This window comes from Aulonocara stuartgranti, assembly GCF_965226115.1.
Source record: "Aulonocara stuartgranti genome assembly, chromosome: 13".
Taxonomy (NCBI): Eukaryota; Metazoa; Chordata; class Actinopteri; order Cichliformes; family Cichlidae; genus Aulonocara; species Aulonocara stuartgranti.
This window is the reverse complement of record NC_138949.1, coordinates 13,843,821-13,862,669: the sequence shown is the minus strand read 5'-3', so window position 1 is coordinate 13,862,669 and position 18,849 is coordinate 13,843,821. Positions and strand designations below refer to the sequence as shown.

General features: G+C 38.4%; 1 protein-coding gene across 1 annotated transcript in view; it reads left to right on the top strand.

Moving 5' to 3' along the window:
- Positions 1-216: 216 nt before the first annotated feature.
- Positions 217-18,849, top strand: part of micu1 (mitochondrial calcium uptake 1) — a 37,372-nt gene continuing 18,739 nt past the window's right edge. The window contains exons 1-5 of the mRNA XM_082556606.1: positions 217-345; positions 6,739-6,903; positions 7,965-8,160; positions 9,920-10,082; positions 15,061-15,104. Of these exons, the coding sequence (XP_082412732.1) occupies positions 344-345; positions 6,739-6,903; positions 7,965-8,160; positions 9,920-10,082; positions 15,061-15,104 (570 nt within the window). The 5' untranslated portion in view covers positions 217-343. The remainder of the gene's footprint in view (positions 346-6,738; positions 6,904-7,964; positions 8,161-9,919; positions 10,083-15,060; positions 15,105-18,849) is intronic.

The following is an 18,849-nucleotide window of genomic DNA, read 5'->3' as shown; positions in this document are numbered from 1 at the left end:
TCTTTTTGGACCCTTCTCTGTAAGCCCTATAAAAAAAAAAAAGTAAAACAGTTGTGCTGTGCTGACCATAATGTACCTATTCGATTAGACAACTTAAAGTCCCCACAAGACTTTTGATTTTCCTTTACTTACACTGTAATTCCGCCTAAACCTGGACGGAGGGATGATGGGAGGGTGCCTGTGTGAAATGCATGGGGCTGGTACGGAGATGTTGTCCCACCCTCTCTGAAACACGGAACTATTAGCGCAGTACTCCATCACTGCAGACACACTGAGCAAAGACGTACTCTGAATCGGTGAAGACGTTATTACTTTGGACTGAGTGGTGTTTTTATCGCTGCTTATGTAAGTAACCGTGCCTCCTATGAGCTATAAGAAAGCTCCGTAATGACGCAGTGTGTAACAAAACGATGAAATAGCTGCTAGTAGAGCTAGCACTTGCCATTAAATCTAACGTTAACTAGCTAGCTCGCCAGCGTGAGTTACCCCACGAAACAATTACTTGACTGCCGAACTAACCAGCTAAATATTGACATTAACAAGTGACTGACGATAGAAGCATTTAGTTTATTATTGGTTAGACGGGTAGCTGCTAACCTTGTAGCCCGTCATGCTGTTGTCAACGAAGTTAACTTGCGGCTAAAAACAAAACACTGGGATCACTATCAAATGAACAGCTCTAGCTGTTCGTGTTTCCGTTTCAACATGCCAAACGCAACACTAACATCACCTTAACCAGTGTTTTTGAGCCAGTTGTTGACAGCTAGCTGTTTTTGTGTGTGTTTTTGGTGTTGTGTTAACAGTGGGCCATGTCATATTGAACACAAACACAGGAAGGTGTATCTTTCAGTTGTTTGTCTAAGATTATTATTATTGCATGTTTACACGAAACACCCAGAGACTAAAATGATTATGCTTCAAAGGATAGTGCAATGCTAGCTCTTACCCAAAGAAAACATTTCCTAATTTATTTGGGAACAATACATAGCTTTTTTGGGTTGGGTGTCGCAAAACACCCATTAAAAATTCAGGTCTGCATGTTTGTCTTTTATGTTATGTATATGATTTTTAAAAGCTTGGATTGAATTGAGGAGCACAAGTATGAGTAAATGTATAATGCATGTATGTAAGAGGCCATGTAAGGCTTTAGAAGTAATTTCTGTAAGTTTAAAATCAGCTACCAGGCAGCCAGTGTATTGTAACAAAGGTGAGAAAGTCCTGACCCAGATACACTTGACAACGATATGCAGTTTCTGAAAGCTTTAGTTATTTCTTTTTAATGAGGTACTGGTCCATATATCCAAACTGTTCTTTTTAAAATTCTGAATGCTCTTGATACTTCTGAAAATAACCCCATCTCTCTGTGTATGTGTACCCCTAGGGTGGGAAAAAAAGATCCCCAAGCAGCAAAAAGAACTGCTATATTTGCTGTTGTTTAACTGGAATGAATCTGTGGTCTCACCTGAGATCATAAAATGTAATTTTTAATGCCATAGGCTATTTAGATTACACCCCCCCCCCCCCCCCAAACACACACACACACACACACACACACACACACACACACACACACAAAAGGTTTGCTTTTAGGTAGTGAAGAATAATTGTTGAGGACATTGATTTACCTGCTCCTTCTTCAAGTCCAGGTCCAGTGTGCCTTGTAACTAGACTTACGATGATAGTTTTCTATCATTGTAGCTTCAGCTGAACTTAGCATTGAGCTTCTGGGAAAGTGTAAAAGCAAAACTCTCTAATTAAAAATGTGCTGGATTCAAAAAATTAGACTGAATTCTTGAAATATGATGTAAATTAATCATTTTTAAACACTCATAAATACATGAAAAAAGTTGCCTGATATCGTGAGGGCGGCACTGGATTTATAAAGCTGTAATAACAGGATGGAGTTTAATAAGTAGCTAAGTCATGCTCTGCAAGGTTTAGGATATTTTTACATGTACTTTGATAATAATGAGCATTTAACTTTAACACAGCCACCCCCTTTGTTGTGGCTGCTGTGTTCCAGATTTAGCTTGCGTTGATGGAGTTGATGAGGAGACAAGCATTGCAATCAAAAACAGCACTCAAAGTTTGAGCATGCCAAAGGAATGAAGTCTCGCACTCAAATTTCTCCAAAAACGTGCCAAGACAAAGCATTCCTGCATGGTTAAGTACAGGTGCAAAGAAAGAAAAAAATTTATCAGATGTTACTCCATTATAACCTAATTAAAAATATATATCAGGAACTCTAACAGCTTACAATTACCTTTAGTTTGTAATCAAAATATGCACGCTTTTAAAACTTTTTTAATGTAAGGTTTTCAAAAGAGTACATTGAAGGACTCTTTGTTGGTTTGTGATCAGACTGAAAGGATGATGAAATGCTGTTTTCCTTATGATATTCTCTCTTTTACAGCTTTGCTGTTTTGTTCAGATGAAAGATGTATGTTTTTCATTATACAGAACGTGCACACGGTAAAATAGAGCAGAGTAGAAACCGAATAAATGTATATATGCCACATAGATATGAATGAGAAGCAAATTTTGGACTGACTGCTTCATTTCTTTACATAGTTAGACATAACGAATGGGCAGGTTTTTGTTGTAGTGTGGCTCACTGGCTTTTATGCAAGTTAGTTTCCAGTGTCCTTTCACAAAGTTATTATCTGAACAAGCTTTAGGCTTCCCATTTAGAGATTACACAGAGCGTGTATAACTTCCCCTTTGAAAATGTTTAATTTCACTTGGTAGATGTATTTCAAAGATTTAAGCAAACATTATTAACTAGTTTAAATGAGTGACCCTCAACTAGTAGCTAGGAATCAAAAAGATCAAGAAATTTAAATCCATATTTTATGTTCATCCCTTTTTCTTTTTCTTTTTAAATTGAATCTGGCGCATGTGTGTGCTTGTCTTCTTGTCTGGCGGTTGGAGGAAAGGATTCACGAGATTGTGTCAAGTCAGAATTTGAAAAAATATACAAAAAATATGACATTAGTTCTTCAGTTTTGTAGTACATAAAGTGTCATTGCTCCATATTTTGCAGTGTAGTAAAGTTAAGTAATGCACCTTACTGCCTTACTTCCCAAAATCAAATAAAACCCAAGGTACTGCTGAGAGCTAAAATCATTACAAATTCTTTCAGCTGCAGTACAGTAATCACCGTAGCTGCCATAGTTGTTACAGTCAGGAGCAGTGTCCAGACATCACATTGCTGCAACACCACCCCTGGGGTGGTTTCCCTGCCATCTCACTTTTTCTTAGTCTTTGTTTTGTTCTGTTACTCTGTACAGAGGAGCATTTCAGAGTGTCAATAACTGTGTTGCTGCCTCTGCTGTGAAAAGGCAAAAACAGTGAGAGTAAAAGCCCATACTCTTTGTTTGGTGGTGTAGCTGTAACTCAGCAGCAGAGCAAATAGTGCTATAGCCAGGACTCACTAACCTGCTATGAGACTTACATATGTTTGAGATCACTCAGCATCTGTTCATCTTTGGTTTTAGACTAATAAACAAATTACTAGCTTTCCACTTGGCTTTGTGTAGGGCTGGAGATGTTGTTTGGGAGAGACAGGCTGCCGAAGACAGCTGAATTATAGATAACATTGCTGAAGTTGATAACATGTAGTTTTGTTACTTTAAGTGCTGTAAAAGGTTTCCAAACCTAAATCTGTTATTCTAGCAAAATGATGTAGCCATTGAGCTGCTGTGCTAGCTACAGAGTATTAGTTAATGCCAAAGAAATCTAACTGACTGTACTTAGGACCTGTTATCTAACTTCTTTGTGAAAATGTAGGTAATTATATTTGCATAAAATGGCAAACGGTTGGTTAATATTGATATCATATCATTTCTATGCAAAAACTGGTGCATTATATTTTAAAAACTTTATTTTGAACAATGGCTTTATTTTAATTTAAATATCGTAAATATCGTAAATATCGTAATATCAAAATGTAGTGGAGGTTGCGGGGAATAGGTGGCTGTCTGGTTTGGATTTCCAAACCAGCAGCACTCACGCCTCAGCAAACTTTGCATTTAACAGTTCACCTTTGGAGACCTTCATTCAAGTTTTTAAACCGCTTTCTATCGTCTTAGCTCCAGTTGAACTAGGCATCGAAGTTTTTGGGGAGGTGTGAAAGCAAAGTGCTGCGATGAAAATGTGCTGGATTCAAAAACTCAGACAAAATGAGTGCATTCTAGTGAAAATGAAAGCACTCATCAGTGAACTCAGTAATTATGAGTTAGATAACACAGAGTTGCAAATAACATTTGGTCAGCTGCTGTTCTGGGAGCCAACTAATTTCAAACTGCTGGAAAGACATTCAGGGGATGAATGTGTGGGCATATGTGCAGACACTCACTGGCTCTCACACAACTGTGGGGATATACCAGTGTCATAAATATGTTAGTTAGTTTGCATTTTGAAAATCTTTGTTTACTGTACATGTACCTTGGTGAATTTTGGAAAGGCATTAAAATATAAAGAAGTTTATTAATACTAAAGATTTCTGCAACACCAACGACTTGCATTTTTGGGCTTTCTTGTTGCATCATGTGAGTTTTGGTCTGTTTCTATAAAGTTTTGGTGTCGTTCCTTTACCATTAGGCTTTCCCCCAGTCCCAAAAAGTATAATAGTGTGGATGCATGCTCACTGTTCCCTGTAGTCCTTATTGTCATGGGCTACTGAACACTCCAATTAGCATATGCCATGTTTCACTGTTCTTTCTGCTGAGTCTGCTTGACAGTTGGTGCCTGAATTGTTAATAGGATATTGACAGGTGGTAGCTTTGAGCCTCAGTGGGGTTAACTCCTCCATCATGTAGTTTGAAAAGTGCACACATGGGAGCTACAGATACACACCAGTAGCCCCTTTCCTAATTGTTAATCATCTTTCCGTGACACTGAAGAATTAAGCAACAGTATAGCTGAAAATGAAGTTCTGGAGCTTAGGTGCACTGGTGGCAATTAGTTTTATCCCTGATTTTCCGTTGTTTATTAATTGAGGTATGTGGGAAAACCAGGACCTTCTACATTGACTTTTTAGGGAACCATTTTGTCTACAGTGCCATGTGAAGGCAGATCCCAATGGTGAACTCCCATTGTTCTAAGCTTTGTCTCTTGAGGTGACTGTTAATTACTTTTTTGGGGGGGTTAAAATCTGCAAATCCTTACCTATGACTTCCATGGTTTATAATTGGACAAGGTAGGTGTTTAGTACTGTGGTAGCTATGTGCTAGCTTTACAGTGTTTAGAGGATCTTGTGGTATGAATCCACATGTGTAGTTCATCCATCTATCTGTCTGTTCCTTTGTTATCTTACATTCGTATCTGATCAGGATTGGCTGGGATTGGAGTCCATATCAGCGGACAAAGTGCGTAGAAAAAGCAAACAACCAATCACTCTTACATCCCCACCTACAGCCAGTTTAAAGGGATAGCACACTGCCATTCTAATCCACTAATCATTTTTTTTTTATGTATGTTTTTTTTAAGTAAATGTGTTAAATCTCAGCTAAATAATCCTAGTTTTGATTTCTGCTATAATCAGGCATCCTTACTTCACAGTGGAAATCCGACTGCCTGACATGCTGTTTGTTGGAATCAAAATCAAAGCAAATAAAAATACTACAACTGTGGCTACAAATCTTAAGGCCAAAGTACAGGTTTCTGTTTTTATTATCCTAACTAAGGGAGTTAATGAAATATAGGTGTGCACACATATATAATGATTCAATTGTCCAATACGTTTAATCAAAGAGTTTACAAAGTAATAACTTTAAAACAAAAAAAAAAATGCTTAAATTAGTCACTAAATATACAGGGATGGGTGTTAATAGGTGCTGAGCAGGAAGCACAGAGGGCAGACCTTCACCTGTGTGGTCTTTGACCAGGTTTGTTTGGTTAATAATCTTTGCAGCAGATTGACTATGAAGGGCTGATTCACACGGACTTATCAGAAAGTTGTTTCAACATTTATTATAATTGTGCAAGATGATCAAATGATGGCACATATAGTCTACATGTAATCTGCTATGGTGCTAACAAAAATGTAAAAGAATGACTGAATAAACTGAATAAAAAACTGCACTAAAGTATGCAGTAAGTTCACAGCATGAGGAAAGAAACTGCTGATATTACAGCAGCAGATACTCCCGTTTTGCTTGCCAGGTGATAGCAAGGTGGATATTGGGCTCAACTCCCTAATACCACTTATGATGTGTAGATGGGTGGTTGGGATACTCTTGAGGGGGGTTTAATTCGCCCACAGCACCCATCCAGTCTCTGCTGTGCACATCTCATACCAGATTGTGATGTTTCCAGTCAGGATGCTTTCATTGCTCCTCTTCAGACGTTAACAAGACAAGATGAATTTGGTCTTCTTTGATTTCCTTACGAGGCTTCTAAACTTTCTTTACCACGGTTGAGATCTGTCTGTGACTTAAACTCTGCAAAGCACTGATGTGGGCTCTAATCTGAGGTAGCTTTAACTGGTGATTTCTAAGACAGATAAAAGTTATGAAACTATGTACTCAGCTCAGAATTTTCATATCCTTTGTATTCACATACTTAACATGAAATTATTTCATAGTTTTTATTTATTCAGTTTTGGCATACAGTAGTAGAATACAAAACAGAAACACAATTTAATAGGTGTGTGTTGCTTTTTTCTGTCATTGTACATACCGATACTGCAAGAGTGTCATCTGTCTTTGTCTCACCTTTACTCTCGTCCCTCTGCAGGATGTTCCACTTGCGGGCATTGTCCGCAGTTTCAGTGGGGCTCGCGCAGCTGTCCCGGCGTTATCACAGCGGGGCAGTGCGAGAGTCTGGCCGGAGAAGGCTGATGCTGGCAGCCCTAGCTGGGGTAACCGGTGTGTCTGCTAGTGCTGGACTGCTGTGGAAGAGGTAGTTTTTTGTTTTGTTTTTTTACACCCTTGTGCCTCATTTTATTGCTCTTAAAATAATAGTGGTCTTAAAAAAATACTGCATTTGTTCCTTAAGAAGCAATTTGAAGCAAGCTGATGTGTAAACAACTCAGTGATTTACAAGCAGCCTGCTCAAGGTGCAGATTGCTTCTCGGCTGAAGGCCTGTCTAGTGTTGCTTAATACAATGTGGCATGACTGGGAATTCAATTTAAACATGTTTGTTGAGTTTAATTTTTATTGATTTTTTGTCACTTGAATGACACGCCATTTTTTGAAGTGGGTTTTCCATCATGTGTTTAAACTTCAGCACTGTTCTATGGGACAGCATTCAGTGAACAGGACTTGAGGTTCATTGAGCAAATTAGGAATTGCTTTTGGCTCAGTACTCAAAAGCAGCTAGACTTTAGAGCACATGTTACATTTCATTCTCCTGCTTGTTGTGTTTTTATGGCTATCCATTGCCTTAAAGCCTGTTGTTTAGTTAAGACAATGTGCTGGAGAAGGTGTTGAGGTTAGAGCTCTATGGGGACACACTGACTGTGCTGCAGGAGGCAGAGTGATGGATGGCGACTCAGGGCATTTGAGACTGATGGAACGAGACTGTTCCAGGCCTTCACCCTGGGCTTCATTTTCAACGCGTGTCATTAAACTGAATTATTCAGCCTGCTCCAGACAGTCCCAGCTATTTATTATTATTATTCCAATTTCAGTTTAGTCAGAAAAATGGTAACGTGGGAGTCTGCCATAGTAAAACCTCCCCGCACTGCACCGATGAGCAAAACACAGCAGAGCACATAATCTCCTGGCCCTTTTGCCTCTCTGTTTTTCAATCTGTTTAGCATCATAGCGACAGTACACACCTAGCTGCAAAACACAGTCTGCTACATACCTCCCGAGATCTACTTGGTACTAGAGCAAAGCACAAAGACATATTGCTGAACTATCTATTCATCTATTCAGATAACATCGATCTGTCCCCCAGGTATTGATCTGTTTTGTAATCTGATCTCTCTTTTTGTTAAATTTATTTACAAAACCAGAGCATATGCAGATGCTGGGTCTTCTGTTCGACACTCTGAGCAAGTAAGTGGAGAGGAACCGGATTTTGGGAGACACCCAGACTCCGAAACGGAGTCAGAGAAATCGGTGGAGGCCAGCAGTGGAGATGAGGATGAAAAAGACGAAGGTGGAGAGGGGAAAAAAAAGAAGCAACGCTCTGGATTCCGTGACCGCAAGGTGATCAATAAACAATAACCATTCAGCCATGCAGTCAGTCTTCCTATTTAATTCATCTCCACAATGGTGTTTTGAAACCCCCAGCAAGCAATTTCCAGTATGCCAGAGCTAGTATATTTTGACAGAATATTTGCTGAGACTAAGAAATGTAATGGGGTAATCAGCATGCATAAAGAACAGGAATGTCCCACTCCTATGATTTTATTGCTGTTAATTAGGCAGAAGATGACAAAGGATGTGGAGATAAAGAACAAAGGATCTTTGATTTGATGCCAAATACGCAGTGTTTGTTGCACTGCTTGTTGGAGGATGTGAGGATAAAAACAAAAAAAAGGAGGAAGAACTTTTAAACAATTCAAGCCTTTTTTTTTTTTTTGAATGATGTAAAAATTGCGCAGTCACTCTGAGGAGCAGCCACAGTCTGTAAAAAGCAAATAGATGTCTAAGGGCTGACTGTCTTTGAAGTGGTCCAGTGTTGGAATTTTAAGTGTATGTTGAGCATATCCACAGATTTTGGCTTTCTTTGTGTTTTATTCATTAGGTGATCAGATCAGGAGATGCTTAATAATAATAATAATAAAAATAATAATAATGCAAAATCATGCAGCAGGAAGACATTTTTACTCCAATGTTTGTGTTTGAAATTCAGTGGTGTCACTTTTTTAAACTGAGTGCTACCGCTGTCTTAGATGTTTCACAACACTGAGTGAAAATGCGAAACACAAAATAATAAGTTCCTCGTGTGACTTGAATTTTACCTTCCTGGTTTTGTTTGGGTTTTTGAATTTTTTATTTAAATTGAAAGACAGCTCATGTCTTCATCAGTGTTGAAAATGCTGAGATCCATAATCTGTAAACACAATCAGATGAAAGCTAGAGAGAAAGAAGAGTGCAACCCAGTCTTTCTGTCAGTCACTCAGTTCTCTGCCATTTCCACACAACTGTCTAATAGACCTTCATCCATACACAGTTGGTTGCCTCTGCTGGAGACATGCTCATGGTGATTTCCCCAAAGACTATTAAGGTCTCCTAAAGTGAGAGTACCGACACTGACACATGTAATCATAAATATGAAATTGAAGTGAATGTAGTGTGACTGTGTGACTGTTCCCCACAGATATTTATCATAAAACTGAGTTTGATAACAAAAAGTTGAAGCTCTGAAATGTTTTTTCTTTTGCCAAAAGAAGTTTCTGTAGTGAATGCAATCAATCAATGTCACACAAAATAACCACCTGTTTGGGTTCCAGCCCAACACAGATTCTAAACACACACTGCCCTGTATGTTTCCCAGCTACTCCACATCTGTTTGAAACTTTCTCCTGAAAAGTGGATGGCATTGCAGCAAATAACAGTTGACAGGGGCTAATGTGTCACGCCATGCTGATGGTCTGTAGCTGTTATTTGTGTTGTCTACAGATTTATGTAGTTTTGGTAACTCTCCCTTCATATTAACCTAGCAGGCAGACTGACCCCGAATAGGAAAACACTCTGTGTTCCTGATTTGAATTTGTGGCAGTTGAGTCAGGAGGTTAATATACCTCCCGATCAAGGATGACAAATTGGTTTCCTGCTGCTCTGGGCTCCCCTTCACTCAATCTACTCTCACTTAACTCACGTTATTTTCTGTCTACACACATGGTTGAAATATTGCTGGTTCTTTGATTTGATCTTGTTGATTTTTATGTATATTACATTAAAGCTTTTGCCTAAAGTGGGAATCTTGTGATATTAATTTTGCTTTCTGGCTGGTTGGCAGGTGATGGAGTATGAGAACAGGATACGAGCCTACTCAACTCCAGACAAGATTTTCCGCTACTTTGCCACTCTGAAGGTCATCAATGAGCATGGAGATGCTGAGGTTTACATGACGCCTCAGGACTTCATACGCTCCATCACACCTAATGAGAAGCAGCCTGAGAGTAAGTTCTTAATTTCACCACTTTTGCTTATATTCTTTTAGCTCTTTCTGTGCATGCTCTTCTTTCCATTAATGGCATCTGCACACTGACTTAATGTGAGAGTGAGCATGTTTTCTGTAACACATTTATCTAACACTTTCAGCATGCATGCCTTCACATTACCAGATATAGGTATGGTATAAACAAGATGAAGACTGTGGAGTTCATTTTATTTAGTTCAGCTGAATAGAATGCAGGATTGTTTTGGAGAATGCCTTAAATGGCAGTAACATCTCAGTGTGAGATGCTCTAACTAATTTCACCGAAGTTTCCAAGCTGCTTTTTTATGGGAGTTTTTCTAAACACATTCCAGCACTGACATTGGTTTAAAACATCAGAGGAGTAAAGACACTGTTTACCGGCCTTTCGTTGCCAGACCTCTACAAAATTATGTTTAGTATTCCTGCATTCACTTTACAATTTCACATCTATTACAGATTGAAATGACTCTAAAATAAATATTTACTTATCTTCTTTATAACAAGTCAGAGGCTGGAATAGATCAAATTGATCCAGTAATGATTTCAGTCCATTGTTTTGAAAAACATAAATGAAAGCTGAAATTGGTTTCGTGTAACCAAAGGCAGCCTCCAGTTTTAAAAAAATGAAGTCAGCGCAAAAGTGCTAAAAACTGCAGTTTCTCAAGTGGCCACTTGAAGCTGGTTCTAAATGGGAGTCCTGTTTAGACTCCCATGTTGAACTGTATACTATACAGCAGAAATAATTTTGTTTACATTGTTGTGCAACAAGGGTTTGGTCTCTCCAACTGATTTATCTCTTTGTAACAACCTTTTAGGACTGTTGAAAGCTTTGAATGATAGCACAGCTAGCTCCCATGAAAATACGACAACATCTCAATGCTTGAGAGTAAGATGAGTAAGACGTGTCAAATCAAATCAAATCAAATCACTTTTATTGTTACATCACATGTGCAGGTACTCTGGTACAGTACATGCGAGTGGAATTCTTGTGTGCGAGCTTCACAAGTAACAGAGTTGTGCAAAAATACAATAACGTAAAACAAGCAAAATATAAGAATGGCTAAATCTGAAAGTAATAAATATATGTACAATATATAAGAGTATATGCATTACTGGATGTGTATACTAAATATGTTTCTCTACGTGTGTGTGTGGGTGTGGGTATGTATACATATTTTACAAATTAAATAGAGTAAACAATAAAATAAAATATATAAAATATACAGAGGTTGGTAGTTGGACATGTGCAAAACAGTGGCATTAATGTACAGTATGGAGTGCATAATGTTGAAGTTCCAGTAGTGAAGCTGAGGTGTCTATGAAGTGTTCAGCAGTCTGATGGCCTGGTGGAAAAAGCTGTCTCTCAGTCTGCTGGTACGGGACCGGATGCTGCAGAACCTCCTTCCTGATGGAAGTAGTCTGAACAGTTTATGGCTGGGGTGACTGGAGTCCTTGATGATCCTCCCCGCTTTCCTCAGGCACCGCTTCCTGTAGATGTCTTGGAGGGAGGGAAGCTCACCTCCAATTATCCGTTCAGAACACCGCACTACTCTCTGGAGAGCTTTGCGGTTGTAAGCGGTGCTGCTGCCGTTCCAGGTGGTGATGCATCCAGTGAGGATGCTCTCAATGCATCAATGCATATTATAGTCAAGTGTATCAACTTTAGATGTTTAGTTAACTAAAAAATTGATTAAAATTATAAGAATTTAGATTCCTAAATTATGACTAAAACTTAAAATAGTTTTGGTTAAAGGATTACGACTAAAGCCAAATGCTAATGCTAGCAAAGCTTGCTATCATTAGCTGATGAATTAACCACATTTAGATGACAGGGTAGTGTGTTAACTTTGGCTCAAAAACACCAATGTGGCTAAAGCCAAAATGGAAATGTCAATGCCTCAGAGCAGATACTTGCTAGTATCAGATACTAGTAAGATAAAAGCTTTTCCAAAACAAGTTAATTCCACATATTTACTCACATGGCAACATCTGTAGCTTCAGTAATAACAGGAAGTTATCAAGAGCACAGAGAAAGGATCATTTAGGAGCTAAGAGCACATGACATGGTATAGTTCACTCCAGACAGATGAGTTGTTGGTTGTAAGCTAGAGGTTAATAATTTTCCCATTTTTTTGCTCATATGTTTATGGATGCATTCCCTTGATATCTGCATACATACATACATGCATCTCTAATGATCAAAGTAGCTACTAAAATATATATGCCTGGTGGGCAAAACTCTAACCACATGTATTATATTTCACTTGATGTTCTGCCAAATCTGGCCTGTGTAGATCATATCATGTTCGTGATGGCTTGTCCCATCAGCGTTTTGGGTATTTCAGGAGAAACATTAGCATGACAGTGATGTAAATGGCAAAATTTGCTTGCTTTAACAGATTGATGGAGCTGGAAATGTTACGTGTCCCATGTGTGAAAAGGGCAATACTTTCACCCACTGACATACCCTCCTCTTTCATATGATTGTACTCCCTCTTTAGCTTCTTTGGTCTGTCACAGTGGATATAAGTAAATGTCAAGTCTGATTCCTCTCCTGCAGTAGAAGTGTAGCCCCAAATACAACCTGGAGATCTGAGATATATAGTTACACAACTTCTATGCAGGTTGTTTATGGTCATTAATAAACAGGGTAAGATGTTTCCATTAAGAAATGCTGAGATCATGTCACTTAAATGGCAGCGCCTTACCCAACACATCCCCCCTCCCCTGTGCTCCGTTCAGGGACACTCAACACACATGGCTCTGGACTTGTGAAAGTTCGTGCTATAAGGATACTAGTACAAGAAGGGAGGGGGTGGGTAGTCCCGTCATGCTGTGTTTAGAAGTCACGACACAGCAGTTGGTGTATCAATTAACAAGTTCAAACAAGAGCAGATCTCAGGCGTCGAATATGGAGCCAGTGAGAGATATTTGATCTACAGCCATGGGAGAGTTGTGAAGTTAGGAAGCTTAACTTGGCATAGATTTGTTTTATCACCTCCTTCGTCTCTATCTGTCATTACTATTCAACTCCAAAATTCAGTTAGATTCACAGTCGTATTCTTGGTTTATTGTTAAAGAACGTTTCATTCACAGTAAAGGACTCAAGCGTGCTTAACACTCAATAAGGATTAGTCTGGATGTCTCACATTTGTGTTGATTCTCAGCTATTCCATCTGTTAATAATGTTTAAGACTTGGCTTAGCTTGGTCCCCAAACCTTTTATTCTTAGATTCACCTTTCGCTCATGTGTCAATTTTAAAGCTATTCATTTATTTAAGGTTACTGTCTTTTGCTAAACTGGCATTAAAATAATGATAAACTGTGCTCTGATGGACAAGCAGATAACAAAGCCAAAAGAAAGGATTTTGTTCATAAGTTTCCCCCCCTGCAGAAATTTTTCTGGGACCCTTTTGGACCTAAGTCTAGTACAACTTAAAAACTTGTTACTATTTCTTAACTTCCAGGGTTCGTACTTTCTGGAAGGTCAAGAACTTTAGGGGTTAAAGGTGAGGCTGAGATTTTCGCAGCAATTTGCTTTAGTTAGTCTGTCATCTTATGACAAAACAGTTTGCTTGTTTTAAATTGAGGAATTCAAGTGTTTTACTTTTGCTCACCGCTTTTCCAGAACTGACCCCATTAGACAAGCAACCAACAGCAGCATGGTTTCACCCTCTTTTCTGTTACGTCTATATGATCCGTCCAAGTTTGCCACATTTTCACTACACGATGTTCATGAGCAGAGGGATTTATGATACTGATACAATACTAGAACACTACAAGCATGTGTATGCTTGTAGTGTTCTAATATTGTATCAGTGCATACATGCAGTGCAAAGGTGGATAGGAAACTGTCATTTTATTCAAGCTAGATTATTTACAATATATTGATATTACACAACGAGCTTCAAATTTCCTCCACCATTAAAACTGCTGAATTCTAATAGCAGTGATGCATGTAAGTTGTAGATGATGTGCAACAGCTGTCTGCTCTTTCTGAGTAATACTCAATATAGATTAAAAAGAATGAGTTTTTAAATATCAAGCTTATCAATGTCTATACATCCTCACAGCCCACATTATTTTATATTATATTCTTCTCCATGGGAACCAACTACTGAAAAAAAGTAGCTTTTTCATACTCCAGTGAACTAATTTGTGGTTTCCTGTAATTTAGATGAAACAGACTTTTAAGTCTTTTTATTGTGTTAGAGTTAGATTTAATGAGGTCAGTCTGAACTTACTCTCTGTGTGATCCAAAGAAGCTTGAGTGTGACTTTTGGAATTTAAAAGGACTGCAGGTTCTGCATGAATTATCATATAATGGATGAAAATTGCCGCCTCACACCAAAGTTAGTTAGATTTAGCTTTATTAAAAGGTGCGGCTCTCTTTTATGCAAAACGAAGAACTTATTTTTCAGGGATAATTAATAGTTTAGTAAAAATCACATTTTCTGTCCTCCTTTCAGGGAGAAGCAACAGAACCATAATAATAAGCATCGAGACTGATTTTCACCTGATCCAATATGTGTATGTGTGTAACCGAAGTGATTGTTTGTTGTGTTGGCATGAAATAACACTGATTTCTAATTAAACCAAATGCCTGAAAGTACTCGTGTCAAGATAATCTGTGTGTAAATACAATTCCTGCATGGTGTGGATCTTGGTTTGTGTTGCTCATCTGGATCTATAAAATGAATCCTTGTTTGAGAACTGAGTCGTAACTGATGATCAGGCCAGCAAACGCTGAATGCTGATCATTGTTTGGCAAAATGCAAATGGGTTTGTTAATGACTATTATTATTCTCCAGCACATGTCTTTTGTTACCAGAGGTTCAACAGTGACACCAAGTAAATGTAATTGCTCTGGTTCATGCTCTTAATAAGTCTGTCTTCGTTTGTTAGAATTTTTCTGCCCAAATCTATAATCTCCTTGTATCTCTCTCTTTTTTTCATAGATCTAGGCCTCGACCAGTTCATCGTGAAGCGGTATGATGGCAAGGTAAGGAACAGGTGTCTAGGTCTTGGTCTATTTGGTCATCATGCAGGTCACCAGGAGTTTAATTGTGTCATAGCTTAATTTTTAATTCTTAAATTCAGCTTAGAGTAGCTGTTGTGGGATTTTTGTGAGTGTAATGTAAACCAAGAGAAGAAGGTTTATATCTTTCCTATTGCAAAGCTTGTTACATCTTACTAGTCCAACAGAGGGGTTTATTACCCAGATTTAAGAATCAGTTCATCAAATAAAAAACAAATAAAAAAAAAGAAAAAGAATTTTTTCAGTCACACAAATTGTTGATTGTTTTAGTTTTTAGCTTTAAAAGACTGAAAACATTGAAAACTTAATCAGCAGCCTAGTTACTCTGAATAATCCACAAATCTAAAAAAGATGTGTTTTTTTTTCTTGAGCAGAAATAGACCAAAGTGAAGTCGACATTTAGAAAAATGCCTTTTTTAAAAATGTATTTAAAAATATTTAGAATTGTATCTTCATGCAGAAAAGATGAAGCAAATGAAGTCTGCACTTGATAATTAGCCTTTTAATCATCAGATTATAGTAAGGTTTTTATCTGTTCATGACTTAAAAAAATATGCAAACAGAGAGAGGGAATTATGAGTGAGGTTTTATAAGGTTTGGTCTTACTGAAATTAAGTGAGTATAAAAGTCAGTATTATCCCCTCTGAAAGAAAAATAACTAGAGCCAAATCACAGGTTAACTCGTAAAATATTAGCAACTTTGTGTGAAAACTGTGAATTAAATCTTGCATAGAGACAGAACTACATTTGTTCATTTTTCTGGATGAATTGGTAATGCTGGAGAGCTTTGCATGAAAGGAATCTATAACTGTGTTGAACAAACATTAAATACTTATCGCAGGAAGTTGGATTGCAGCATTTCAAAAGTGGCAAAGAGAAAGCAAAGAAATAGAAAACATCATTACATCCAGCAAACAATCCAGAAATTAGTAGCAAATATCTAATGCTGCTGTCTGAATAACATGTTTAACTTGTATTTTTTTGTATTTTCCTTGTTTCTGTTGTTAAGCTGTTGTGTGTAAGTCAGTTTTGTCAAAACAAAATATTAGATTAGAATAACAGTCAAAAAATGTTTTTGCCTCCGCCATCTTAAATATTGAAGAGGAACAGTATCTTATATACTTCTTTGCTCGTGTCTTTGCTTTTGGTCCTGCGTTTGCTGTCTGCTTCCAACCCGAATGTGTTGTTTTCTGACTATTGTTTGAGCTCTAAAATTCAGAAAAAGGATTAAAGGCCAGAAAAGCCATTTAGTGTGAAGGTGCCTTTAACAAAGCACTTAAGAGTAACTATAATAGGGACATGCACAAAGAAGGCCCGCCCACTGTATAATGACCTCTTCAAAGACAATGGCAGCATGCAAGCATTATAGGCTGGCCCCTTATGGACACTGATTGACTTCAGGGAGCTAGTGCCAGTGCTCTAAATGCTGACATTTCCATGAATATAAATCACCAAGATCATATTGCATAAGTACATTTATTGATATTGATTAGTGACCATTACTGCCCTTCCATAGATTTCGGACAGCACCTCTCAACACCCAACAGCTAAGCGTTCATTTAATATTAGCTAATCATCAGTGTGGCGATTGTAGCTTCTAACCTCATTACAAAATTCATCAGGCCTCAGGTTGCTACGAGTCTCTGCCTGATCTCCATATTGAAGTCAGATGAACAGGTAGCGAGGGATTGCAGTCTACTTTTTTGTCATAGGTTTCTTCCTGTACTCCTTTCTCTGCTCCTGCTCTTTTGCTTTACCTTACCTTATGTTTTGTGAGACCTAGAGTACTTTTACTCACCCATATTTTAAAAATCTGTTAAAAGTATGGGATATATAGTAATCAAAGGGGCTTATGAAATTGTGTGGCAGACCAAAATTAAAGTGGAGCACTCGTCCTGTCTGGCCCTTGTCTGTTTATGTAAATGATCCGATGCTTCAGTCCTCATGTTTCTTGCATTTGCCAGGCATGTTTAGCTTTGGATTTTCCCTGGCAATTTTACTGCCATGGCTAGAGTGGCCCGAGAGATTCCCATCTTCTTAACTCCTCATTTGCCCAGAGAGACACACCTTCTTCTCACCTCTAGCAATTTAGAGGAGTAAACTATTACTTTTTCCATTTTACTATTTAGGTTAACACAAACCTGAAAAGTACAATGAGTAAGACCTACATGAAATGCCCAGAGAAGTGTAATGGTGCAATATCTGTTTAAATCATGAAGTGAATGGAAATATAGTTAAGTACGAAGGGAGCATTTCAGCTAAACCAAAGCTAAAGCCCACACCATGTGTGAGAATGCCATGAAAGGTCTCCTAAAGGCCTCTGTATCTCACTTCCCATGGTTTTATTTAAAAATAGCTAAGCCAACTGCAATGTTTGGGCATAGTTAAGTGGGAATATGTGTAGGTGTACGTCCTTCTGTCCACCATCTCCCGCTGACACTAAATTTGTTCCAGGTTCAGTCTTTATGTAAGACAAACTTGTATGGTTGTTTACCAGTTGTGGTTCATATTGACTCAACCTGCTCATTGTGTTGTTTTCCATCCATGTGTGCAGTATCGCGATTGTTTTAAAAATCTTTAACTGCTTGTCTTTGCTCGACAAATCGTTTAAGCGCACCTCTCCTTCTGCTGTTATTTCCCTGCCTCGCTCTGGTTATTCTTTCTGTCCTCATCATGTTGGTATGCTTTTCAGCTGCAGTAATCCAATGTTGATGTGACCTGACGTTGTTAACTGTTGATTATTCTCTCATGCTCTTATCAACCATTCTCTCTCATTCATGTAACAAATAACACCCCTCCCCCCATGTTCTCTCTTCTCTTCCTCTTGAATAACCATCATTGTCAACTCCCCGTCTCCCAACATCCCCTCTTTTTTTCTCTGCCTCATTTTCCCAATCATTACATCTGCTGATCCCCACTCTCCACCAACCAACTCCCCTTCCCCCTTCACCTCCTCTTCATCTCCTCTGTCTCGCTCCCTCCTTCTCATTCTGCCCCTCCCTCTCTGCAGGACTTCTGGCAGGTATGGGGTGTGTGCCGAGCAGCATGTGTGCACCTGAATGAAAAAATGCACTCTGTAGCCACTTGCTACTCCCTCTATCTCCTTTATACTCTTTCCTCCTCTCCCTCTGATTTCTCTACTTTCTTTTGACTACTGGCTCTTTCTCTGCAGTAATATGGAGGGCATAGGTGTTCACCATTGTTAGTTCAGGGGAACGGCTATTCAGACACTTTTATTCTCCAGTGTTTACCACGACTTACATGCACTTTGACTAGGACAGCAGCCAAAGTGTGCTTTTTAATATTTACATCTTAACTAGATTGCCAATAACAATTCCTAAAATTCCATACTGGTTTTTCCCTCATAGCTTCAAGCTGCTGCAGGTGGGATGGAAGTAGAATAAAGCAGTACTGTAGTACTTTAGTGCTTTATTTTTTTATAGTAAGCAGAATATGGCCATGCAAAGTACTTGTTACTGATTGGCTGGTAACCGCTTTAAAGACAGTGCAGCTGGACAGTAACCTGCACAAGTAGCTGCTTTAGTAATCAGGAAATTGGTCTGTTTAATTGTTAACCACCTTTAAACAGACTCCAAAAAGCTTGGTAATATAAATGCTTATCTGCCTTATGCACTTTGAGATTTATCTTGGCAAATAACTTACTTGGTTGTTATAGCTTTCTCCACCCCTGCCATGTCTCTTTATTTGA